Genomic DNA, 25866 nt, shown 5'->3' with positions numbered 1-25866 from the left:
TTTGTGTGCACTCTGTGTGACAGCAGTGTGGCGGCTTAGAAGTCGTTATGTCACCACTGTGGAATGTTTCTTGATTAGAGGAGGCTATTTTCTTGGAAGAGCTTTGCAAAAGTTCAAGGCAGCTCAGAGCAAACAAAACAAGTGCATCCACGTGAGTTAAAGAGTTTCATGCAAGTCCATAAATCTCAACCTAGGACTTAATTAACTTGAGCGTAAGGAACATTTTGACAATTATTGGGATATGGAGGGGGTTTGATCAACACAAAAACAGGTACACAAAATCACTGTAGTAGTTTCAGTCACTTCTCAAACAAAAATGCCAAACAGTCACTGATTTCAGCTTTTAAAATGTAAGGATTTGCTGCCATTTTTGTTTTGGACTGTTAGTTGGATCAGTTAATCACGTAAATAATCAGCAAATTAATCGATCATGAAAATAATCATTAGTTGAAGCCCTAGATGTGATGATAAATGGATCATGTGCCCCATCATTGACATCATATTGTCAGCACAAAAACTTACTGTTTGTCTACATGCTGAGTTATTTTAGGTCCCTCCCATCGTGATACATAATAGTCAATTAGGGTTGTGGCCCAGTTCCCCAGTGCTCTACTAATCTGTGTGTCAAGTGAGCTTTATACACTGTCATATTTGAGGGTTGGTGAGCAGACAATGAGTCCTCAGCAGCATGATCCCCTCACTGTTGTGTCAGCTCTCTGACCTGTATTTACAGTCAGCTTATTGTTCCACATTAAATTCCTAATCCTCTTCTTGTTGTCTACAGTGTTGTGTGTGTTTTGGTGTGCCTCCCCCATCTCCAGCCCTTAATCCTGCGCTGTATGTTACATTTAACAACGCAGTCATTAAGCCCATTGTCTTCCCTTCCACGGTCAGTGCCCTTTGAATACATTAGTGTGCCTGTCAAACAACAGTCACACAGTTACGATGTGACTCGGGTCAGAAGACGATGTGCTGGGGAATTGTCACGGTGGGTCTTGTGCTAGTGTAAAAAAAAAAATCAACTCACCTCTTTTCATTCAAATGTTACTGATTCACCGGGGCGTAAAACACACAAAGGACACAACAGAGAAGCTGTTAGGAAGCTGACCGTACCTATATCCTACAACCACAGGCAGTGTGATACAAATGTATGTAGTGTGAGTGTGGCCTTCTCACAACAGACTTCACAACAAATAAACCACAATGTCAGAAAATGAACTAGGCTTAAAGACTAATTAAAGGTAGATGTTGAAGTATTGATTCATAAACCGTCAACAGATTATCCTATTAAAGGAGTAGTTTGACATTTTTGGTCATAACGGAAGAGTTCAAGAGGGTCGACACCACTCTCGTGCCTGTACATGAATCAGGGGGACAATACTAGCCTGACTCTCTCTTAAAGGTATCTAAATATGCATATGCACACCTCTAAAGCTCACTTATTAATATGTTATATCTTATTTGTAAAAACCACACAAACACCAAAGCGCATAATAATAGCTGTGGTTTTATGGGTGGTTACGTCTGGTTTATATTGAGCTAAGCTAACCGGCTGTTGGCTGTATAGTTGTAGATTTAGCATACAGACCTGACCGTGATATCAATCTTCTCATCTCTCAGCAATAAGGTTAATACACATATATTACAAGAATATAGAACTATTCCTTTAAAGTCATTAACTATCAGTCTCGCAACTTGCCCATATCATGTTTGCACATTGACTGAAATATGGATTTAATCGATGGGATGCAGTAGACAGTATTATAAATGGACGGAGCTAACCAGGAAAAGTTAGGCCAATGCAAGTGTTCCTTAAACCTAAATCCAGTCAACTACTATGGCACGTCCTCGTGTTGGCAATCAGATCCAAAGCTCGTATCCAAATGTGGCTACTTCCAAAAACAAGATGGCAAAGGCCATAATGCTACACTCTAGGCTTTGAGGTGGTAGTCCACAAACCAATGTTTGGCATCATTGTGATCAATCAGACAGTATGTGGTACAGTAAAACACCTAATGTCATGTCAGAAGTAATACTACTTACTGCATCACTTTGTTGTTTAGAGAGTAAGATCCTCTTTGGTTTCACTCCAGATGAGACCGATGTTTCAGTTAGCTACATGTCTGAGGTCATTGAACTTTAAAACTGAGAGTTTGAGTTAATGAGTGGAACAAGAAGAGGATGTACAGTGTGTACCCTGTCTCATTTCAGCAGGAAGTCCTAGTTGGAGAGAACATAGCAGAAGACAGAAGAGAGGAAGTTGTTGGTTCACAGGTGCAGCGTGGGGGTTTCCACATCCTTCTGCCTTTTAACTGTGGCAGCAAATACTGAGAAGAGGATACCACAGACAGTCAATCGTTTACGTCAGTCACAATTTACTGACATACCACAACAAATTAAAAGCTGGGAGAACAAGAGAGACTTGATGTAGAAACGTGGCATGGGAAATGTCAAAATTCAAGCAACGAAACAGTGTGTGTGCATCATTCAGGCAAGCTTTCAGAGCTCTACGCTAAATGGTGATTTCACCACTGGTCACCTCCAAGCAGGTCACACACATACATGAACATGTGTACATACAAACATATATTCAGTAGATTGAGATCTAACCCAAAACAAGCTGTGCAGAACATTAGCAAAGGACGTCTGTAGGCCACAACAGTTTAGCCTACATCTTTAGCCACATGTTTCAAGGGATGGCAAAGTCTGTGGGTCGGTCCAACACTTTGGTTCGGACCAAGATAACTCAACAACTTTGTGAGAACATTCACGGTCCCCAGGGAATGATGACATTTTTTGTATTCAACTTAATGTTTGGACATCTATTCAATGGATTTTCCTAGAATTCATGGTCCCCAGAGGATGAATCCCAGTAACTTTGGTGATTCCCTTAACTTTTCCTCTAGCACCATTATTAGGTCAAAGTTTTCACTTATCCAATAAAATTGCCACGTCTACATTGTGAAAACATTTGTACATACTTTCATGGTTCCCAGATGTTGTATCCTAATGACTTTGTTGATCCTCTGACATCTAAATGATGAGTTCTCTGGGTTTGGACATTGTTGGAAACATTTGGGCAATGTAAGATCACAACTCAACAAAATATACAACAAAAATCTCATCATTTTGATTAATTTTGAATGTAGTAATGTTACATACTCTATCTCTTAATGACTGTATTCAAATGTGTAGCAGAATCTAACTAAACACTGAAATATAGCCTATATAGCCTAACAGCATTTGTCTAACGTAGTTATTGTTTGACCTTACTCCAATCTCACTGCTATATACTGCTACTGTAAGTACTGTGCGGGGAGCAATTTATCATCCAGGCTTGTGTACACAATGCAGCTGATTGTGCTGTTTCTTATCTTCAAATGCAAGCCATGTGTGGGGTGTAAACTAAATTTGGGATCTTTGTACTCTGTGGAGGCGGTGGGGGACTATTGAGGTAAACAGAGGAATTAGAAACGGCAGTGAACCCGAAAATATAGTCACACTCTCCATACGTAAGGAGGAGGGGTTTCCATCAGAGCGTTCGCCCAGCTGTGGAGGCCACAGGTGGGGTTTGTGGGGGGAAGGATGAGGAGTGAGCCATACTCTGATTTCATACGAGTGTGTGTGTGTGTGTGTGTGTGTGTGTGTGTGTGTGTGTGTTTTCTAGGTTAGGGTCTGCAGAAATTTGGGGTGCAGGGAGTGCGAGGCAGCTCGCTGGCAGCTGGATATTGTCAGGGGTTCACCAGGGGAGCTAGCATGTCAGGGTGAACGGGTTTAAGATGAAATGTGCCCAAGGAGATCCTGACTCACTGTGTTTGTTTTTGGGAGGCGGGGTCCTCAGGGGCTGGCCTGGGGGGCTTCTGGTGTAATGTACAGATTGGGGTCTCGGATTTATTTTCTTTGAGCAGTTGTGGCCTGAGTGGTCTGAGTCTGCGCATGGGAGGATTTGTCTGTAAATGTAAAGCATGTCTGTGCTTTGAGGCGATAACATCATGCTCTGTCAAATATTGTTTTTTTGTGGTGTGTGTTTGTGGGCGTGGGGAGGAGGAGGAGGATGAGGAGGAGGGGTTGAAGGGTGGGACGAGGCGGGTGTAAATCGATCCTTTGTTTTCGTCCATGCATGTGTGTCTGGGGGCGGGGGGGGGGCTTGTTTTGATTTTGCTGGGGTGACTTTGAGGCGAGTTCAATGTCAAAACCAAAGAGAGAAAGAAATGCCCAAAAAATGAAACATTACGTAAAAATCTACCAAAAATATGTTTATTTTGACCAAAAAAGGGCAAAACTCTTCCCCTCAAAATGCAGCAAATTCCGCTTTCTCCTCTAATATTATTTCTGCACTTATTTTCAATGCAGTTTAACTGTAAAAAACATGTACTGTATCTGCCATTCATAACTCCAGGAGGGCTGCGTCCAGCATCTGTTACTGCTCCATCCAGCTGAGGTGAAAAGGTGGTGTGCTTCAGCTGATGTGTTTTTCGCCCTTATCTACATCTGGGGGAACATCTGGTTTGCATCTGGCACCGGCCTTGCCGTTTTGGGCTGCGCATGAGCGTGACAATATGTGCGTGTTTGCGAGAGAAGGAGAAAGGAGAGGGCACGGAACATATTTGTGAGTTTGTGTGTGCGTGACTGGCTGGATGGGAGGATAAATGGATGAGGGATTGAGTGATTGTGTGTGTGTGATTGTGTTACCTGGCCTGCAACCAATGATCGTGATGTTGTTGTCTTAAACCATAAGGATGTTGAGCAGAAACCCTCATATATTAACTTCTTTTTCACGAAAAGTCTGATACTTATGTTTAACACCTGTTACTATCAGATAGAGTATCTGCTAACAATCAGCTGTATCTGTTTGACATTTGTGGATTAAAATCTCTTTTGTCCGAGGTTGGCTGTTTTTTTAAGTCGACTGATCACACTGTGGTTGATTCTCCTTTCTAAGTAAATTGATCAAAAGGAGATACCAACTTTTCACCCGACCATGACAATATATCTGTTGCCAGATTTCTGATGTTGAGCAGTGAAGCCTGACTGGGTTGAGCAGAAACCTCCAGATGACGAGACATGTCTTTAAAAAGAGCAGTAGTGGAGGAAGTATTGAGATCCTTTACTTAACTGAGTATCAACACTGCTCTGTTGTTTTTGTCCGGCTGCTAGAAGCTCAAAATGTTTGCTGCAATTTAAGAAAAGAAAAGCAGTATTTGAGTAAACTGTCCTTAGTTACTTTCTATCACTGGAATAGAGCGATAAAGGGTGAGGTAAGGGGAGGCTTGTTTGGTTTCTTGTTGGAGTCCCTGTGTCGGGGGGCCCATGGTATTAACGGTAACAAGGCCAGCTGGGTAAAGGTATGCAACAGTGGCCCATTCTACATGGAGTCCTGACATGCTCCTGTTTGAGAAGGACATGCCACCAATTGTACACATGAAGTTCAGTTTACTTTCCTTAAAAAGTGGTACACACTCAATGACAGTTGTATGATGTCACCTGGAGGAAGATGTTTGAAAAATAACTCTAGTTAAATAATATATATATATAATAATCTTAGTTTAAAAAAACACTAAAATTATCAACAGAATGTGAAGAAATGAATGTAAAGGAGGTCTATGTGCTGTGTTGTAGAGATATCTATTGAAGTTAGCATGCTAACAAGCTAGCCCCGAGCCTGAAACCCCCTTTCTCGCAGTTATTCAACGCTCCATGTGCTAGCGGTGTAAACGCCAACACTCCCCCAGTATTGTGGCTAGCCACCTGAGCTAACAAGCTAACAGTAGCTATTCAACAGTTGGCCAGTTCTTACATATTGCACCTTTAAGAGGTAGACAGGATTCATATAAATACACATCTGAGTTGCATCATGGGAAAATGTAGGATCCTGTGTTTTTTGGGAATTTAACCCATGCAAGGGACTAAAAGTAAGTATCTCGGCCTCTGGCTCTTCAATTCTAATCTTGTTTTCTTTAATCTGTCTCTTGTCAGTCCCCCGACTTTTTGGAAGCACAATGCTAAATCACTGTAGTTCATCCTTTAATTTCGCAATTTATGACAATAACATCTGTACCAGGTTGTCTCAGCTCTTCAAGTTCAATTTTGCTCTATCTTCAAGAAAAAGCGATGTAAAAACTGCTGTGATCCAAATCCAGCCAAAACCATGGCAAACTGAACTGAGTGGAGTTACTGCACTTTGCCATTTCACTACATACAGTATATCTTTTTTCAGGTAATACAAAGATAGTATGCAGTGAGTGCAGTATCTGAATAATTGGTCATGATTTTTAAGACTTGAAAATTGCTTGAAGAATACATATTTAAGAAGAACATAACTGGTGTTCTACCTATTACACCATTGGCTGGACAGTCAAAAATCTTTGAAGCCATTTCTCTGAGTTTCATAGTTAGCGTAGTTACTGCGGTTAGCCTTTGTAAGGCAGTATAGAGCAAATGTTCCCAACTGTTTTTCTGCGCCTGACCCCTTAAAATGAATCAGGTTGTATAACCCTGAGAGTTGTGAGCAGTTTGAGACATTTTGCCTTGTAATCTCAGATTTTCATCTCTCAGAGACCTGAACTATCTCTGAAACTATCTAGTATGTCATAAGAAAAGATGTCAAATTTGAGAAAGGTAAAAAAAAAAAAAAAAAAAAAAAAAAACTTCTTATCAGCTCTCAAACCACCCTCAGATGTGTTACTACATTGCCATCTCAATTTGAAATTTCATTTCCTGTGTTTATGCAAAAATGTAAGTGTTGGTTAACATACTATAGTATCTTCGGCATGAATGCCTTCAGTGTTGTTTAGTCTCACTTGTCTTGTTTGTGCATTTCCCTTAATCTGTTGCTCTGATTTGGTTCTCAGGACAAGAGGCTGAGTGTCACACTCTAATGAGGGTGGGAAGAGATGCAGCTCTTTCATTCCTGATTGAACCGAGCGTGTATGGGGATGGGGGTTACATATCTGGATCAGATTCCTTGCAGCTATGATCTGGAACAGTGAGCCCTGAGTGACCGGTGCTGGCGTGGGCTGGAGAGGCGAAAGGGAGCGCCTGGAAAAATGTCTCATTCCTGCCTGGCTGAGCCTCACCACACACTTTCTGTATGCCACTCCTCTAGCTGCTTGTGTGCGTGCGTCCATTTTCACTCTGAGTGGTTTCATAAGTGAGTACGAAAGCAGCAGTGACAGCGAGAGATCCTCAACAAATATGTGTGTGTCAAAGTGTACTTGTGTGCGTAAGAGGGAGTGAGACAGGAAGCAACTAGGGGCCCACTCTCGGCCGCAAAGTAGTAGTAGTGACTACAAGAGTCAGTGTAGAGGGAAAGTGGGTCACTGGTGTTGTTTGTGTGTGTAAAGACTTGTGTGTGTGTGCACCTTAACAACCCACAAGTGTGAATACATTTGTGAAATGTAGCTTGTATTCATATATTTTTACACTCGTATGTGTGATAAAATGGACTTCCCCCTTGAGGGGCCCACAGTGAGACTCATCATGATCTGGCGTGTTGCATCTGTGTGATAACAATGAAAAAAGGAGCTGACTTCTTGCTTTTAAGAGGCCTCTGGTTGTATTGTTATCTCAAATTCTCTCTTTACCTCAGTGTGAACTCCCTGAGCGCTGTAAGAGGCTGAAAATAAGAAATCGCAGTGGAAAACACCTCATGTTCATTCGAACATGAGCTCATGTGGAGCTTTAGGCTTCATTCTGGGGAGAATCATGTGTCTCATGATGTAACATGGGGGGTCATGGGTTCCCTGCAGGCTCCTCAGAGATGTTGGAGTACACAGAGTCACGCTTGTGAAATCCCATGTTTTAATCCAGCCGCTGAAGCTTCAGGGCTAACTGACCTGACATGAGAATACGACAGAAAGACTGCTTTTTTTAGATTCAGGGAATACCTACAGTATGTAATGTAAACATATGTAGCGTAAAAGTGACTTCACAGAGTCATCTTTTGTGTAGAAATGGTCGAATAAGCATGTCAACGATTTAATGTAGGTCATTCTTCTTTTTTTTTTTTTGCAAGCCCAACCTAACAAAAGCACATTACAGCATAGGGCGCAGGTTGAAAACAGTTGACACACTTTTGAGGAACATTCAGTTCTCTGTATCTTCATTGTGCTGCGCCATCTAGTGCTTTCCATAAGAGCTACAGCTTCCCGCTCAAATGAGGACGTCATGAGGAGTCACAAAATGTCAGCTCTCCCTATGATCCATAGCTCCAGCAGGCGATGTGTACTTGTGGTGCTCTCTGCTGGTGATCAAGCAGGACTGCAGCCAGACAGTCAGGGACGCAGAGAGTAACCATGCAATTACATGTAGAGATGTACAAGTTTCAAGTCAAATATAAAAAAGAAAATATCCAAAATTGTGGTTCCTGGGTTTTACTGTACAGCTGTGTGATGATTCAGTGGGTGTGATATATGGGAGGGCCCCGTGTTGACGGCGTCAGACAGGGAGGTCTGTTAAGATGTCTTTTGTCAGGAGAAACAGACTCGGCCACACCCTCTGTACAACCAAAATACAGTATGTACTGTATGCATGTACATCCCTCTAAGCAGTGTAGTGAGAGCTTAAGAGTACTGATGCATTTTAGATCCTGTTGAAGTTGGAGGACTCACAAGAGAGAAAAGAAAAGTCAAATTTGATGACTGAAATTCTGAATTTTTAGACTTGATTTTAGAAATACAATACAGTACCATATTAAAGATGTCCAGAATAATGTCTCCAATAATCAAATGAGTGAGTAATAAAGGGGGTTAAAAGGGGAACGGTAAAGATTGGGAGGACATCTGTAGACATCTCAAAGCAAATATCTGATGAGAGTCTGACTGTTATGAAGCCAGAAACAAACGTTGATGAGGAAATGGCTCCATCTGGAGGTACCAAGAATGAAAATGTTTAAACACGACATGGAATATGTATGTCATGGAAAGACTGACTTTGTGTTTAGAATTGCAAATAGATCTATTCATAGACTTGTTGTTTAACTGGACAGAATGTATCACCATCTACTAACTGATTTAGTTTTAAGGATTAAGCCAGTGGACGGAGAAAACGGGTAAGAAAGAAATGACAGCACGTATGACACTGTTAGTAGTATGCACTTGTCTTATTGTAGATATTTTACCATGTTGGTTTCTGACCCTTATAAAGAAAAGGAATGTGATTTTACCCTCTAAAATCATCAGATGGTTTCATTTAAAAAAAAAATTGAGATCTTATAAGGAAAAAATCATTTCACAAATAAAGCATAAAGGTCATAGGCAACTCCAAAAACCTTTAGTTTGTTTTATTAAAGGTGCTATATGTAAGAATTGGCCACCTGTCATATGTATACTCTAAACAAGCGGGTGGCAGCATATCACCAGAGTAACCTCTACCTGTAGCTGCCATTAGCTAGTTAGCTCATTTGGTCGTGCATCTAGTGGTCCAGACTGGGAGCTTGGAGCACCAGGGTAGTGATGGTGTTTACATTACTACCACAGGAGCTTTGGACGTGCCGGGGCTAGCTGGTTAGCATGCTAACTTCAGTCAGTAACTTTGCAACACAATTTATAGATGTCCTAATGTCAAAACTGCAATTTCTTCACATCCTGTTGATAATTTTAGTTAATATTTTCCTACCTCATAAATAATCTCATGACCTCTCAGACATTCATGTGACCCTTGACCCTGTTGTCACTGGACTTGGCTTTTAAAGTGTCTAAAATTGTTAATATAGCTGCTCCTCAATCACAAATAATAAAATACTGCTTACACATTGATGCATCACTATTAACAATTGAATAATGAGTTAAAATATGACAATCTTTCTGCATTATGAGTACATTTACACACATTTAAGCAAATTTTTCTGATAACCAAGAACATTTTTGAATGAAGAATATTTACTTGTTTTAATTCCAGTCATTTAGCAAAATAAGTTGCCAATTTTATAAAAAATGATGATAATATATTATAATAATATAAACTTTCTTTATTCATCATCTTTACAAAACAGTTACAAAGTCCATTACAGTAAAAACAGAACAAATAAAACACAAAAAGAATAAAATTAAATGTCTAAAGTGTCAAAAAATGCAATCACATAAATCACAGCACACTAAACATCCTTCCCACAGTGCTACTGTTGATTTCCCTGCAGCCAGTTTGGCCCGAGGCAGTAATATAAATCATGTGTCACTGATTTTCTGTGCTGGCATTGACCAGCTGAACAGCTGAGCGCTCATAGTAACAACGTTCATGTCACTGCAGCGAGGCTCAAATCCATCAGTTCTCCACTGGAGCTCTGTCCGGCTGCTCTGCTTGTTTGTCTTATAACAGCTATACAGTCGTCCACGCCTCTGCGCTGGCACGGGTCCTCTCCAGGTTATGTCACATTCCTGGGAGCATGTCGGAACAGAGTGCTCACCTGAAACCAAAAATCACATTTCATTCAGCAGCAGCAGCAGCAGAGGAACATCATGTTTACGCTTCAGCTGCAGGGTGACATGATGCCAAGAAAAATCTGCCAGTCCTCTGAGCAGAGAAACACGCTCAAAGTGTGTGAGATGGAGGCTATCCTGCTTGTACAGCTGACATTTAGGATGAACAAGGTTTTTCGAGGCTGATCACACCTGTATCCTCCTCCGTCCACACCTCCATCTTCATGTTTCCTGCCCTTTTCACTATTGTTTTTTTTCTCCATTATTTGCTCCTGTTCTGCCAGTTTCACCTCCCATCCACCCCATCTCTCTCTCTCTCTCTCTCTTTGACTCAGTGTCACTGGATGTCGATTAACCAGTCATGGCAGTGACATGTGGAATTTTTCATTACCTCGCCCTGGGGGCACCATGCTGTCTGTGCCTGTGTATCGTGCTGCTTTTTTCCACTCCTGCCTTCTCTCTCTCTCCCTCACACACACACACACTCTCTCATTCTCTCTCTCTCCCTCTCTGGTATTATTCTGAGTCAGCCGGTGGAGAGCTAGCTGTGTTTTGTTGTTTGTTGTGCAGCCAGCTGTATGGGGCACTAGTAGTAGTGACTGATCTCCTCTCCATGGCCTGTCGTCCCTCCGGCTCTGGCTCCTACACCGTGGTGATCATCCCCCTCAGGACAAACCTCTACAGCCTGGACGCTCTACGCTTCTACCTATGGGTGAGGAGGGAGCTGGTGTGTGTGTGAGTGTGTGTGTGTGTGTTTTTGATCCTAATCAGTCCAGTCATAAGTGTGTTTGTGATTCTTATCAGCTGCCGTGCATACTCATACTCATTGTTTCCCAGTTTTTAGCACAACATGGCTGTAGTATATCCTAACTGTGCATTTTCTGTCAAGGAAGACAAAGTCTCTTCACATGTGACTCATTACTTAAAGTTAAGCATTTACTGCTTGTCAAGTCTGGGTCGGTGTCACCAGTTTGGCACAAGGCACATTGTGTGACCTTTCCGACTCCTCCGGAAGGTGGAATGAATGATTCAAGTGTCTATTTTGAGTCATTTGGCACCATTTCCCAAACATTTAATGTGATGGAATGTAACTAAGTAAATGTACTTAAGTGCAGCTTTGAGGTACTTTTTATACTTTATACTTCCAATCCACTACAGTTTGAAGGCAATTATTGTACTTTTTTTTATCAACAACATTTATTTGATAACTTTAGTGACTAGTTGCTTTTGGGATTACGTACTCACATACAGTTAAAACATTCTTAATAAAAAGTGTTGGCAGTCAGATTAAAAGAAAACAAACAAACAAAAAGACACATTCAGTATCAGAAAAAAAAACAAAAAAACATTGGATCAGATATTCGGGTAATCAGTCGACCCATAGAATACAGTAATTACACACGTGTAAATATATGTATTATTCACTTTTACTTGTACTTCTCATTCTTAAGTATATTTAACATCACATTTAACATAATTTAATCTTTTTAATCTTTATTTTTACTCAAGAATGACGTTTGGCAGCTTATGCATCACTGTGTGCTGGACTGCATTACATTAAGCGCTGTTTCTATTTTTTGGTCCTTCCCATTTATATACATGAGGGCGTCAGAGTGTTAGAAACACCTGTGAATATACTGTTATCCATTACGACCAGCCTCAATATTAAACATATGACTTGATTAACACCTTTAAAACAGTGTGAAAAAAACAACTGAACATGGGCATGATAAAAGAAGACTTTATGGCAGAGCACTTGTATTGGACTTCATGAGACTGTACAGGTGAACCTAATAAAGTGGCCACTGAGCACATATACGCATATATTTCTATTATGGTGTCACGTTAAACAACAGCATTTAAAGTAGTTCCTGAATTCTTGCTTGATGATGCATTATGATGGAAGGAGTGCCAAAGTTTTATTGACAACAGAACTGCAGCCATAATTGTTGGCATTAAACCGCTCCCCGCAAAAAAATGTAACCGATTTAACTGAAAAGCTTGCGGAGCTGCTGCGCTTTCAGTCAGCTTTTCCTAAACTCTTCGCTCCATGTCTGAGTGTTGTTTTGGAGGTAGCCCGGCTGCAGTCATCCCACTGACACATTCCCACATGTCAAGTCTGACCCTCACAGCTTCCTGCTAAACGCAAAATATAACCAGCTTTCCACTGTGTGTGAATCATATTATTAACTGTACATCATCACGAAGGCAGCTGTCGACCAGACATAAAACTAACAGCAATACATTTTAGTGTGACGTTATACAAATCAGTAGTTTTTAAATTAATAATATAAAATTTAAGTAATCAAACTCATTGTTACATCAGTATCATGAGTTTCTAATATCCCCCTAATCCATCTCATTGTTGACTTCCTTAATTAGTGATTTCCTGACCTCATGACACCGTAGGTGGATAACCACCGTCATATATTATGATTTCCTGGCTGTTGTAGCACTGTTAGCTCTGTTGGAGCCCATTTAAAGTGCATGTGGTCCAACTGAGTGTAGACAATAGAACTAAAGGCCTCCTGCTGCTCTGTAGATTGGCTCCGCTCATGTAAACAAAGCCTTGGGGCCTCTGGAAGACAACAGGCCGATCACGCTGCTTTACATCAGGCTGGTGGTTGGTGGTTGGTGGTCGAGCCTGTTTGTCGGCCCCCCTGGTAAACACACACATATACCCATTGAAACTGAACATCATATTTGTGGGCACTTTTCCGCTTCAGCCATCACATTTATGAATGTTATCGGTATCCTGGCCCAAAGGTGGTCCTGCTTGACACTCATGAAGGAGAATTTCAGTTTAGGCTATAAATCACAACTTAAAGTTAAATGTTTTTGTTCTTTTACATGAACGTGATGCGTTCTTCCCATCTCAGATTAAGCGTATGAAGGATCTAGAGAAGGAGAAGGACGCTCTGTGGTCCGGGCTGGAGATCCTGGAGAAGACTCGTCTCTGGTACCTCCAGAAGCTGGAGGAGAACAAGGCCAGACAGGACAGCATCGAGGCCCAAAGTGGGGTCTGCTGCAGCCTGGAAGGGGCAGCCGAGGTACACAACTTCACAACACATAATTCAATACATGTTGCATTGAACAAAAACTAATTGGCTATCTAGCTGTGGCACTTATACATCCAAACACCTACCTTTTAGCTCCTTAAGGGTTTCTAAAGACTTACTTGTCATGGATGCAGGTGGGACAGGTTGAGAAATATAGTTTATGAAAAGTCTAAATGATGAAGAATTAACAATAGCCTTTGACAATTATTAGCTGATTGATAAACAGCCATATTTCTGTGTGTCTGCAGGCTCGTTCCTGCCTCCTCAGGTCTCTTATCCAGCGGGTGAACGGCTCCCTGGGCTCGGTGATGAGCGAGCCCAATGCCACCAGCACCAGTATCCCTTCTCTACCTGAGGCGGTGGCAGACAGCGACCTCCGATGGCACAACACAGTACTGACTCGGGTAAGAAAACAGAGCATTTTAAATAGTTCCTTGATAATATAAGTCCTACTTTGTCTTTATTTCTTTTTGGATGAGTCTACTGGAATTATTGTTTTCCTCCTTCCTCAAACAGGCGATGCTTTTGTTTACATTCTCCACAGCTCTTGATAGATAAGTGTGTTTGTGTCTGTATGATAAGACCGTGGTAATTTACTTCTATTTCTCTCCTTTGACAGGAGGTGAGTGACAAGAATCGTCGGATCTCCAGGTTAGAGCTGGAAAAAGACGCTCTCCTCGAACAGCTGGATGAACTGCAGACCCGCTGATTGATTACACACACAGAGGCAGATACATGAACTGTACTACATTTCACTTAATGTGACACGATTGCTAACTTTCATCCACTTGTAAATATGTATTTAAATGAATAAATGGCAGTTAAAGATGCATCGCTCGTTTCTGTTTTCTGTTCAAAACAGACTTAGTTGAAAAACCTGACTGACATGTCATTATTACTGTCATGAGTCAGTAACTGATGTTATCAAAGCCAATCCCTGCTGTCATCGTGTGACATGAAACAACTTCCCATTAGCATCATCTGTCTTGATCTTATGTCCTGTGGATGTAATACTGATAGTCATAATAATGTTGGATTTTATTACATTAGCAAAAAGCTACGTTTGTCAGCTTTTAAGTACAGTGTATTCTTGAACGAGGTGCAAGGGTAGACAAAAAAATAGAAACACCTTACAATACAGAATAATAAGCGTGGTAGAAATCAGTATTTCCATTTTAATGCTACTTTTTCTCTTTTTTCAGCTGTACTTTTTCTTTAATTCTTTTCTCTCCCTTCTGTTTAACTAAGAGTTTACATTCAAAACATTTGATCGGTTTATAAAATATGTTCATTGGCATGGATTCCCTCAGGAAAATGAAAATGTGATTGGCCAAATTTATATTTTTATTATTAAAAAAAATGTAATCTCAAATGCAAGATATGCTGATGAACATTTTTAAACTTTTAAGCTGGAGTGCAACAGTGTTTTTTTCCGCAGCATGCAGCGGACACTCCTGCATCACTGTGTGTCCTGTTACCCACAGTTGTGCCGCTTCCGTCTCTGAATGTGGGCTCTCTGTCTCGACACGTCGCAGCAGCCTCTCACGGTGGTCCCGCACTGATCTGACTTCAGCTGATAAACTTTATCTCGCCGAGTCATCGTGCGTGTTTGCAGGAACCCTCCCTCCTGCGCTGCACAAATCTGTAGCCATTCAGACAGCAGACAACATGAGCAAGCTTTTGGTATCTCTTGCACATAAGATATCTGTCTGACACCCATACACATGTTGTCTGGTCATGTCACATTAGTTTTTCATCTTCGTTGCACTTTGCTTGATTAGTCTGCTTTATTCTTTTAGCATGTTTTCATTTTTTATGCTTCGTGTCCTGATTCAGAATCTTGTTTCGTTTCTTCGTTCCCACAAAGTCAATGTTGGAGCAATTGTCTGTAAGTGTGTGTTTACTCCGAGGGCCATAGTGGCCCTGTGTCTCTGCGGCTTACAGTCATCACAAGAAAAAAGGTAAATAAGTTGGATAGAAGAGAGTATGCACGTATACGGGTGTTCTGTTGTATCTGCTGGTTTGAGACAACAAGGTTTAGTGCAGTTGTTTGGAGCAAAATGAAAAAATGTTACCACCTGTGATGTAACGCCACAGATAAATTGAAATGAACCAAGTGACGAGCATCCCTGCTGTATTTTGTATTAAATCACACCTGTGCATCAACAACAACTTTTCCTGTAAAATGGAGAAAAAGCCTGCAAGGAATCCGTGCAGGGATCAGATTAGAATCAGGAAAGAAAACATCCATCATGGCAGAGGCTTTCATTTAAGTAGCTTCATGTTCTCTATCTTCAGAGTGCCACTGAACCATCAAGCCCGGGGGTACCAGCACTTGGCTAATTATTGGGTCTAATTCAGCCAAACACCTTTTGTTATGGGTATGTCATGCCTTTGTGGCTGTCAATGCCATTCTTCCATAGCAGCACGGTTCACTTCAGCTGCACTCTGCTGGTCCCACCAAATCCCTTTTACTTGTATACAATATCATGTTTGCTTTTTTCCCCTGCAATTTGTGGTTTTGGTATTGGTGAGTATCACAGATTGCGAGCTGTTTCCGTGCAGGTCGGCGGAGGTGGGAAATGTAAACACACAAATAAGGCGGTGAGGAGGAGGTGTTTTTTGGAGGTTCCTCTTGCGGGGCTGAGGGCTCCCTGATAAATGCATTCCTTAAGATATTAGGAGAGGTAAACTTCCTGGAAGCCCTCAGATAGTGCAGTAAGTAGGCGGTCGTTGAGGAGCATTCAGGTAACTAAAAACAAAGAGAGAGACTTTCTGTTGAAAAGACACTTGTGGTGTGAGATGTCAATTCTGTACTTTCGGTACCAGTTAATATAATGCTCACTTCCACTGGCTATAACTAAACAAATCACAATATGGCACAAAGTTACGACTCATTCATTACTCATTAGTTACTCTTTTAATGCCCCCCTCAAGTAAAATGATACATTATACTGAGTAGTTACCAGGTGGACTCAATAATTACTGATTACTTAATCATTAGTTTCTCTTTGTGTGCACCTTAAAGTAATGTGAAACATAATACTGAGTAGTTACCAGGTAGCTTCAATAGTTACTGATTACTTAATCATTAGTTACCTTTTTGTTCTAGTAACTAATGTCAGATTTTCCTCTGAGATGTAGTGCAGAGTACACGTATGTAGCAGCATACAGTAAAATACTCAAGTAAAGTTCAAGTACCTCAAAAGTGCCCTCATGCAAAGTAATAGAAGAACTATAGTACTTAGGTACATTCCATCACTGGTGATATGTCACGGCAGGAAAATCACAGCTGTTATTAATAACATGATTAAATGGCTGCTTTACATTTCGATAGCAGTACTGGAGCTGTGCGTCTCCTGCTACAAGTGAAAGAACAAAGGGCCCATCATAATCTTGTTCTCTTGATCACAGTAGGTTTTCTCATTTTGCAGCCATAAGACAACACCATAATGAAGGTGTGTGCGTTAAAAAGGTTAAGAAAAACAACGTATGAACTGTGGCACTTTCACTCATTTTGTGTCAGTGAAGCAAACACGAGTCTACAGGCAACGGTGGAATTAACTAAGTACATTTACTTGAGTAGTTAGTTACTAAGGCAAATATTGAACTTTTTACTTAACTACTTAGTTTGTCTGAAAGAGTTAGTTAGGCCACTTGTTTCTTTTTTACTATCACAATCTTTCATTTCCAAAGCACGCATCTCCAGATTTGGTGATAATGAATTAGATTCTTTTAAGCTAAATAAACAGTTTTAAACCCCCGATGATGCACTGCTGTAGATTTAGCTACCCAACAGTATGTAAAGTAGTTAAAATGAGCTCGTTCTTAAAGGTCCTTGTAAGAAAAGTTGATTTTTGAGTCTCATGGTGCGATAGTGCACTACTCGACGAGTTGACAACGAGACTCAAACATAAACTTTCCTCACAAGCAGGACCTTTAAACATCTACAGCAGTGAAATGCTACATACACATGCAGCAGTGATACTAATCCAAAAACACCATATAGCCTGTCATAGTTAAACAGTGACAGGGAACATTTTACTGCACAAAGAGTTTACTTTTGATACTTGCTGATCAAACTCTTACTTTTACTTAAACATGAGTTTGTACTTTTCATTTGGAGTGAAGTTTTTTCAGTATGACTGCTTTTACTCTTAATACTTCTCTCAACACTATACATGTCACATTAGGACCAGAGCAATTGAAAGAGATGAGAGAATCCAACACAAGTTGTTCATTTAAAGGCACAATTTTGGTTACAATTACAAGTTCAGAGGAATTTAATATAACACCCCCCCCAAAAATATTTGTTTAGAAATCAAATCTCTAAAGTGATGGACAGACCCACACTGAAATCACCTTTTAGTGTAAAGAGATGATGTGCTCGACAACCACAAATAGTCACAATCATTTTCTTTGTTTTAAATGATATTGGTGCTCAAATAATCAAATCAGACAGTGGATATAGTGTCAATGTTTTACTTTCTTTACATTCTTAATGCAGAGTAAACACATAGAAAGAAAGTGAGAGCTAGTAAACTCTCCCCCCACTGTCACTGAGGCCAGTCTGGGACTCTCCATCACTGCTGCACTCTGTCCTCTGCTGCAGCGGCGCACAGTTACGCGCGTCTCCGAGTGACACCTCCATCCCGGACGCGTTCAAGTCCAGCAGGCTCTGCAGGTGTTTGATATAGTCAATAGCCGCCCGCAGTGTCTCCACCTTGCTGAGTCGTTTGTCTTCCAGCTCCTGCGGCAGATGCTCTCTGAGCCGCGCGTAGCCTTCGTTTACGCAGCGCACTCGGTGCCGCTCCCGTTCGTTCCTTTTGCGGATGAACGCAGGCTCGAAGGAGTAATCACACACGCCGAGGGGTCCGTGAAAGGGGAAATAGGAGAACCGTGTGTAGGGTAACCTCTGGCCGTGCACGGGGTCGAGGTATGCGGCGTCCAGGTGGAAAGGCAGTCCGAGTCGGAGCGCATCCTTGTAGTGCGCTCCGGTGTTATCCATGGAGAGGCCGTGGAGAGCAAGCGTGGGGACATACGAAACAGGCTCCATTAGCGCCTCTCTGTGAGTACAACATGATACAACATTTAGATTAAACAATATATGCAATTAATGTTGCTCCATATGATGAAACTCACCCTGTCAGAGTTTCCTCACGATCATCTCGTGTTTTGCGCAAAGGTTTCCTTTTAAATCTCGCCACTTTGTGATTAAAAGTACAGATTGTGATCTTTTCAAACTAGACACTTCTTGTTCGGGACTTTGTCAATCTGTGTGACAGCTTGCTCGTTGGGTTTTTGAGGCTGTAGGTACGGTGGGTGTGATCCGGGGCGGAGATGCAGCAGTAGCCTATCTCTCTCATCAAGATAAAAGTTGTTTACATAATGTTCCTTCCGTCGACACTGTGAGGAAATTCTTATCATGAATATCACTGTGAGACAGACTTCAAGGGCTTATGATAACGGTATTGATTGTTATGATTTTAATAAACTATTTATTTCATTTATACAGCAGTGGCGGACTCAGGCTTTCTGAGGGGCAGGGGCAAAACATTAAAAAGGGAACCAGCTGCAACCAAGGATGCATTTTTTTTAATAATATGGGCCTTAAAGGTGCAACATGTAAGAATTGGCCACCTGTTGAATTTATACACGTCAAATAAGGGGCAGCGTATCACAAGAGTAACAGCTAACTGCTGCCAACTGTAGCTGCCATTAGCTAGTTAGCTCAGTTAGCCGTGCAGCTAGCAGTCCGACTCTTCGCATCAAGGAAGTGTTGGTGTTTACACAGCTAGGACAGGAGATTTGGACCAGAATGGACAGGAGCTAGCTGGTTAGCATGTTACCAATGCTATGTAACACAACAAATAGACATCATGATGTGAAAACTGTTATTCCTTCACATTCAGTTGATGTTTTTAGTGATGTTTTGAATGTTTTCAACCAAAAATTCTTACATATTGTACCTTTAATATGGATGTGAGTTGTTAAGTTATAAACAAAATATATCTTAACTTCTTAGATCACTTCATTTTACAGACTTTTAGTAGCCTGAAGAGGTGAAACAATTCAGAATATGACAGAAAAAAAGTAGTGAAATTTAGAGAACAGTGGTTAAAAAATGCATAACTTTGTGTCACCGAAATAATTGTACATCTTTCGTCTTGCCCCTTTAATCATATTTTGGAAATGAAAGAGGGCCTAGGTATTTAAAAAAAAACAAAAAAACAAAACCAAAACAACAACAACAACAACAACAACAACAACAACTGATTATCAAAACACAAACAGTAGCTATTTAAACTATAGTCATTTTTCACTCATGGCCCCTGAGGAGCGGCCGCTTTTTGTGAATCGGGACAGAGAACTGACCTGTGATCAGCCGAATACGCCTCTATTCTTATACCGCAAGTGCGCATGCGCATAAAGAGCAGTACGCTGTCATGGCCCCGTTCAGGGAGGCATTGTGCTGGTATGTTGTTGTTTTTAAGCTGTCTTCCTTTTCATAAACGTAATAATTTTGCATTGAAGCTGCACGGCTTTGACGCGTTGTATGTGTACTTTCAGCTCGCTGAAACACCTGATAATTCCCTGTTTTAACGGTGTATGTAGGTGTAAGTTAGCCATGCTAATGCTAGCACTGTGACAAAACTGGTTGATGTTTCGCTAACTAGTTGCAAACAAGTCACTTGAAACGACACGTTAATGTTGTTATAGCTGTTTTAAATCTGATTTAGAGAAGTGTTGTGATTGGCAGGCCGGTGCAGTAAGTTTTTACTGTTCATACCAGGTGTTTTATTTCACAGGGAGAGAAATATAAACCCCTCACACGGTTACTGATGGACATCAGTTGTTGAGTTCAGGTAAGCTAACCTAGCTCAAACTGCATACGTGTAGCGCACATGTGTCTATATATGCTGACAAGGACTCAATGAATCCAATATTTACAGTTTCATATGTATAAACACCTTCCTAAACCATGTCTTAACGTTGCTAACTGTGTCCATAACAGCAGCCAAACACCCAAACAGTTAGCTAATTGTTTGGATGTTCTAGGTCTCACTCTGATGTTGTTTCTCCAGGATGAATGACATGAACCTGAGTCCTGTGGGCATGGACCAGCTCAGTGTGCCCTCAGTGAGCGCCGGCCACCTGGGTTTGCCCACCTCCCCCACACACAACCCCATCCCCACGCCAGGTACAAAACAAACACACTAGATCAACTGTTAAAAAACTTTGACGTCACATATTCAGTGACAGTCTCAAAGTCTTCTCTCTTTGCTGAATTGAATCTTGGTTTATGATCTGCTATTCAGGCATGCCGGTGGCCATCCCCAGCCTGGGTCCTTCCCTGGGCTCCCTTCCTTCTGCACTCTCGCTGATGCTCCCCATGGGTCCACTGAGCGATAGAGGAGTGATGTGCGGCCTGCCGGAGAGGAACTACTCCTTGCCGCCACCTCCCTACCCTCATCTGGAGAGCAGCTACTTCCGACACATACTGCCAGGTGGGACAGTCTTCGTTTGTTGGGCTTTATCCTCATTGCTCTTTTTTGAAGGGTAACTCTAAATATTCCTCGTTCTCCCCTGCTGTAGGTATCCTGTCCTATCTGGCAGACCGTCCACCACCTCAATACATTCATCCCAGCAGCCTTAACATGGACGGGACCCTGTCTGTGGCAAGCAACAATCCCTCAGCTCTGGACCCCTACAGTGGCCCTGGAGGCCCACTGGAACAAGGCCTGGTGCCCATGGACTCCAGACAGGTCAGCGGCCAGGCAGACCTCCACCAGCCTGGTGCTCATGAGCTGGACTCAACAGGGTTGGCCATGGAGTCACGTGTCAGCAGCCCCATGTCCCCTGACCGGATGGGAGAGGAGCTAGCCACCATGGATGGAGTCGGGGTGGTGCCTGACACCCAGCAGCAGCTCGGAGGTGGACGGCAGCCTCAGCCGCATGAGGGCCTGGACTCATCAGGTGGAGTTATGCCCCTTCATGGGCCCCAAGTACTGGAACTGCCAGTGGTGATGGAGCCGGATCATATGGGAGGCCGAGTGGGGAACGCTGGGGGAGGAGGAGCAGGAGGACTAGGGGAGCAGCTCCACTCAAATGGGGAGCTGAACTCGGGCGTTGTCAGCGTGGTGCTCACTGGCTCCATGGCCAGCCAGGGCCAGCTGGAGCCTGTATCACTACATGGACATTCTGGCATGGGGCTAGAGGCTGTAAATGTGTCCCCCATCACTGCAGAGGTGTCGTTGGGGCCAGAAAACAACCTGGTGCTGGTCAACTCCACCCTGCAGCTTGAGGATTCTACCTCCAACAAGGAGAACATGGTCACTGCCTACACCATCTGTGAGTGTGCATTTGGAATACATTCTTCAGATGTTACAGAACTGGATATAACAATAGATTTGTAAATCTTGTGTTTTAGATTATTTTTAAATTATATACAGCTATAAAGCTTTGGAAATACTATTATTCCGTGGAAATATATAAACTAAATAGCAACTATTATGCTGTTACTGTCTCCAGGGTGCACACTGTGTGAGCGCTCATATACCTCAGACTGCCCAGAGCACGGCCCAGTCACCTTCATCCCCGACGCGCCCGTCCAAAGTCGGGCTCGCCTCTCTCTGCCGCGTCCACTGTGCCTGCGCATCTCAGTGGCTGATGAACCGCTTGGTAAGAGAATACACCATCTAGTCAGGGGACTCTGTTTTGTGGTCAGATGTGATGCCTGTAGTCCCCGTGTGGAAGAGAGAACCTGAATGACATCTGGATTTTAGTCAATTTTCCGTTATCTGGCTTTTTATGTAGAACCAAAAGATACCTCCTTGGCATTCTGCTTTTTTTTTTTTTTTTTACACAGGTGAAACAATAAGTCAATCAGTATATGATCTATAAATCTATTTAAAAAGTAGTGCATATGGGAAGACAAAAAACATTCGATAGACGATCATTTAGATGACCGACAATATGTACTGATGCTCCTCTCAGGAGTTTTTGCACGGGACGTTATTCCTCCAAGGACCTGCTTTGGACCAATGGTGGGCCAACACTGTAGTAACGTGGATCTTTCTGACTGGCCGGAAAAGGACACACCGCAAATATGGAAGGTCAGTGGAGTGGCTTTGGTTGGACCGTGTGTTGTCACAGCTGGTGCGAAACCATGATAAGTGGATAAGTTTGTGTATTTCAGATGTACCACAACAACGTGCTGGAGTTCTACATCGTGACAACGGACGAGAATGAGTGCAACTGGATGATGTTTGTCCGCAAAGCAAGGTATGGTGATTTCTGAGGTGTTCCTCATGATTTCAGTCAAGCCAGGATGGTTTTAAAACAATCCTATTTGTTGTGTGTTAAGGACCCGTGAGGAGCAGAACCTGGTGGCGTACCCTGCCAACGGGAAACTGTTCTTCTGTACGACCACAGAGATCCACCCAGACCAGGAGCTGCTCTTCTACTACAGCAGAGACTACTGCAGGCTGATGGGTGAGATGACAGATGACGAAAGAAGCTCCACTGATCCATCATTACCATGATTATCCATTACCAACTGTTGAGTATTCCACCATCCTCTATGTCTTCACAGGTGTTCCTCAGGTGCCCGAGGGTCAGATCTGCCAATGTGGCAAAGAGTGCTCCTCCTTCTCTGAGCTCAAGTCTCACCTCAGTAGCCATAACAGTAACCACAGCCATAACCAACCTCCACACAGCCACAGCCCATCGCAGCAGGACCACTCTCAGCAGCAACAGCAACAACCACAGCAACAGCAGCAGCAACAACAGGAGCAACAGACGCAACAGCAGCAACACACTCACCAGGAAGAGAAGCTGACTAATGGGACCTCAAGCTCCTCCTCCTCCCCGTGGCCCTGCCACGCCCACGCTGCAGGACAAACAAACAGTGATAACAGCAGCGGCAGGGGCAGCAGTAATAGAAACTCTAACAATAATGTTACCTCCAGAGCGAAAGGTCAGGGTCACGTACGGGAGAAGAAATTCAAGTGCAGCATGTGTTCCCGGGCTTTTATCACATCCACCAAGCTCAACGTGCACTTCATGGGGCACGTGGGGATGAAACCTCACAAGTGCGAATACTGCAGTAAAGCCTTCAGTGATCCCAGCAACCTCAGGATGCACCTAAAGATACACACAGGTTTGTATCAGGATCATTGAAGTGTAAACATATGTCTTTTCAGCTAGTAGACTAACGCCCCCGGTTCTTCTTGTGTTTTCCCAGTGAGCCCCTTATGAAACTCCTAGAAGTTTTTCCTAGAAAGATGTCCCATTTTTACTCATTGTGGACTCATTATTCACTGCGATATATTAGTCCTTAGTTAAAATGCCATACAAAATGAAACTCCAGGCTTTTCAGATCCACTTTTTCAAGTGCCAGCAAGTATTACTAAAAATACAAACAAAGAGGGGGACTCTTCATACTATACATATTGAAATATCTACACTTTTACTTACAAACTCAGTTTAGCCAGTTTGACTGTCTTCTCGTCACGTGAATGTTGCACTTCAGCCTAGTAATTCAAGGTTTCACAGTGGTGCTGAGGAGTGCACAATATAATGGTTTTTTTTTACAGGTAAATAAAGACTTTTACAGTAATTGAGACCTGTAGATAAAAATTACTGATGATGAAAAATGGTTTGTCAAGGCCCATTGGAAATTTGAGAATCCCATGATATGATGATGCTATGATAAATGTGGTATTCAAAGAATAACCTAAACATTTGTACAAGATTTTCATTTGCTTTCTGGTGGAGAGTTTAGATGAGAAAATACCACTGTCATTTTCTGCCAGTGACATATGTAGCTACAGCCAGCAGGCGGATTTTGTTACCATCGAACAAAGCCAGGCAAGCTGTTTCTCCCTGTTCCCGGTCTTTGTGCTAAGCTAAGCTAACCACTGCTGGCTTCAGCTTCACATTGGAAGGAGGGATATTAGAATGGTTACAATTTTTCTCATTTAACTCTCAGCGTGAGAGCGAATCCTGAATCTTGAGTATATCCTGAAATGTTAAACTATTGCCTTTTCAACCTCTGAAACTCTTTTTCCCTTTAACAGGTCAGAAGAACTATAGATGCACGGTTTGTGAGAAGTCTTTCACCCAGAAATCCCATGTGGCGTCACATATGCTCATCCATACTGGTGCAGAGAAGCTCAAGTGTGACCTCTGTGACCGGGCGTTCATCAGGAAACACGACCTGAAACAGCACATGTTCTCTCACACACAGTATGTTACTTATTTATTTTGTTCTACATAAAGCTGCATAAATAACAGTTATTTAATAAGTTGGAATTGTGATCAGTTTTGCACAAAGACTATATAATGTGTCCCTTTTCTATTCTTTGCCGTTCCCACCACAGTGAACGCCGGATACAGTGCCCAAAGTGCAACAAGCATTTCCTCAAGACCAACCACCTGAAGAAGCACATGAACTCTCACGAGGGCCGACGAGACTTTGTCTGTGAGAAATGCCACAAAGCTTTCCTCACCAAGTACCACCTCACCCGCCACCTCAAGATATGCAAAGGGCCCAAGACGGAGAGAGCGTCCCGTAAGGAGCAGGACATGGACGAGGAAGACGATGAAGAGGAGGACGAAGAGGATGATGGTAGGGGAAGAGGAGGGGAGAGACACGCCGACTCAGCCAGCAATGAAGACTGTGGTTTAGACGTTGGAGGATATAGCTCTGAAAAGTCCCTGTCGCCCCCTCATTGACAACACTGTGCCTCTTGAGATGTCTTTGTTTATTTATTTACTTTACTGCATTACTGACGTTTACCTCTTAGTTTTTTGCCAAATATTAGTTACTTTATCAAATGTTTTATTTTAACACCTTACATAATCCAAATTTTAAAATCATACGTTTTGTCTCATATGCTGCTATAATAAAATAGTCTTTGTCGTATTATAAGCCAACTGATGAAGATCAGACTGTATTTCTACAAAGCTACTCTGTCTTTTCATTGAACTCAGGCCTGTGTAATAGTAGTTGATGGGAATCATATAAGCTATCTTTCCTTCATTATTATTCCTTAATCTGTTTTTTCCTTGACTCACTAACATGGGATGAATCGCTGATTCATTTGTAGTTGCACAATAACGTCAATTAAAATTTCTGATGCCATATTCTTGCATTTTTAGTCCTTAAAATATGTATTCGCTTTTGTTCTTTATTTATTAAAAGCAAGATTTTGTATCATTTTTTTAATTTAAAATTTCTGTGAATGAAAAAGCCTCTTCAAAACAGGAACCTGGGCATTAATGTTATATTCCTCATCATGTGAGTGTTGACTCAATGTTTAATAGTTCCATCCTATCTGTTGCATAATGTTTTAATAAATTAACAATTACCGCTGGTTCATGTTTTT

The 25866-nt window shown here is 42.0% G+C and overlaps 3 protein-coding genes across 3 annotated transcripts; 2 read left to right on the top strand and 1 right to left on the bottom strand.

Moving 5' to 3' along the window:
• Window positions 1-10961: 10961 nt before the first annotated feature.
• Window positions 10962-14247, top strand: sapcd1 (suppressor APC domain containing 1). The gene is made up of 4 exons (XM_084345216.1): window positions 10962-11127; window positions 13295-13465; window positions 13723-13878; window positions 14094-14247. Exons 1-4 carry the CDS (start codon window positions 11029-11031, stop codon window positions 14181-14183), a joined length of 516 nt encoding a protein of 171 aa, XP_084201342.1. The 5' UTR covers window positions 10962-11028; the 3' UTR covers window positions 14184-14247.
• A 3761-nt stretch (window positions 14248-18008) lies between these two features.
• Window positions 18009-18688, bottom strand: LOC311252800 (achaete-scute homolog 4-like; the record flags this gene model as incomplete). Its single annotated transcript, XM_084346339.1, has 2 exons — window positions 18617-18688; window positions 18009-18540 (listed from the first exon to the last, which is right to left on the bottom strand). Exon 2 carries the CDS (start codon window positions 18528-18530, stop codon window positions 18009-18011), a length of 522 nt encoding a protein of 173 aa, XP_084202465.1. The 5' UTR covers window positions 18531-18540; window positions 18617-18688.
• A 1211-nt stretch (window positions 18689-19899) lies between these two features.
• On the top strand, window positions 19900-25854 carry prdm4 (PR domain containing 4). Its single transcript, XM_084345764.1, has 12 exons — window positions 19900-19949; window positions 20284-20340; window positions 20560-20675; window positions 20794-20982; window positions 21071-21826; window positions 22007-22156; window positions 22472-22590; window positions 22674-22759; window positions 22842-22969; window positions 23070-23636; window positions 24556-24724; window positions 24859-25854. Exons 3-12 carry the CDS (start codon window positions 20561-20563, stop codon window positions 25211-25213), a joined length of 2634 nt encoding a protein of 877 aa, XP_084201890.1. The 5' UTR covers window positions 19900-19949; window positions 20284-20340; window position 20560; the 3' UTR covers window positions 25214-25854.
• Window positions 25855-25866: the final 12 nt, after the last annotated feature.

This window comes from Pagrus pagrus (assembly GCF_965226575.1).
Source record: "Pagrus pagrus genome assembly, chromosome: 23".
Taxonomy (NCBI): Eukaryota; Metazoa; Chordata; class Actinopteri; order Spariformes; family Sparidae; genus Pagrus; species Pagrus pagrus.
This window is presented reverse-complemented; position numbering and strand designations above follow the sequence as displayed.

Coding starts and splice junctions, on each gene's coding strand:
- prdm4 (XM_084345764.1), top strand. CDS start 20,561: ATGAATGACATGAACCTGAGTCCTGTGGGCATGGACCAGCTCAGTGTG. Junction 21,827..22,006: donor GGTCACTGCCTACACCATCT/GTGAGTGTGCAT, acceptor TACTGTCTCCAG/GGTGCACACTGTGTGAGCGC. Junction 22,970..23,069: donor AGACTACTGCAGGCTGATGG/GTGAGATGACAG, acceptor ATGTCTTCACAG/GTGTTCCTCAGGTGCCCGAG.
- sapcd1 (XM_084345216.1), top strand. CDS start 11,029: ATGGCCTGTCGTCCCTCCGGCTCTGGCTCCTACACCGTGGTGATCATC. Junction 11,128..13,294: donor CTCTACGCTTCTACCTATGG/GTGAGGAGGGAG, acceptor TTCCCATCTCAG/ATTAAGCGTATGAAGGATCT. Junction 13,466..13,722: donor GCCTGGAAGGGGCAGCCGAG/GTACACAACTTC, acceptor GTGTGTCTGCAG/GCTCGTTCCTGCCTCCTCAG.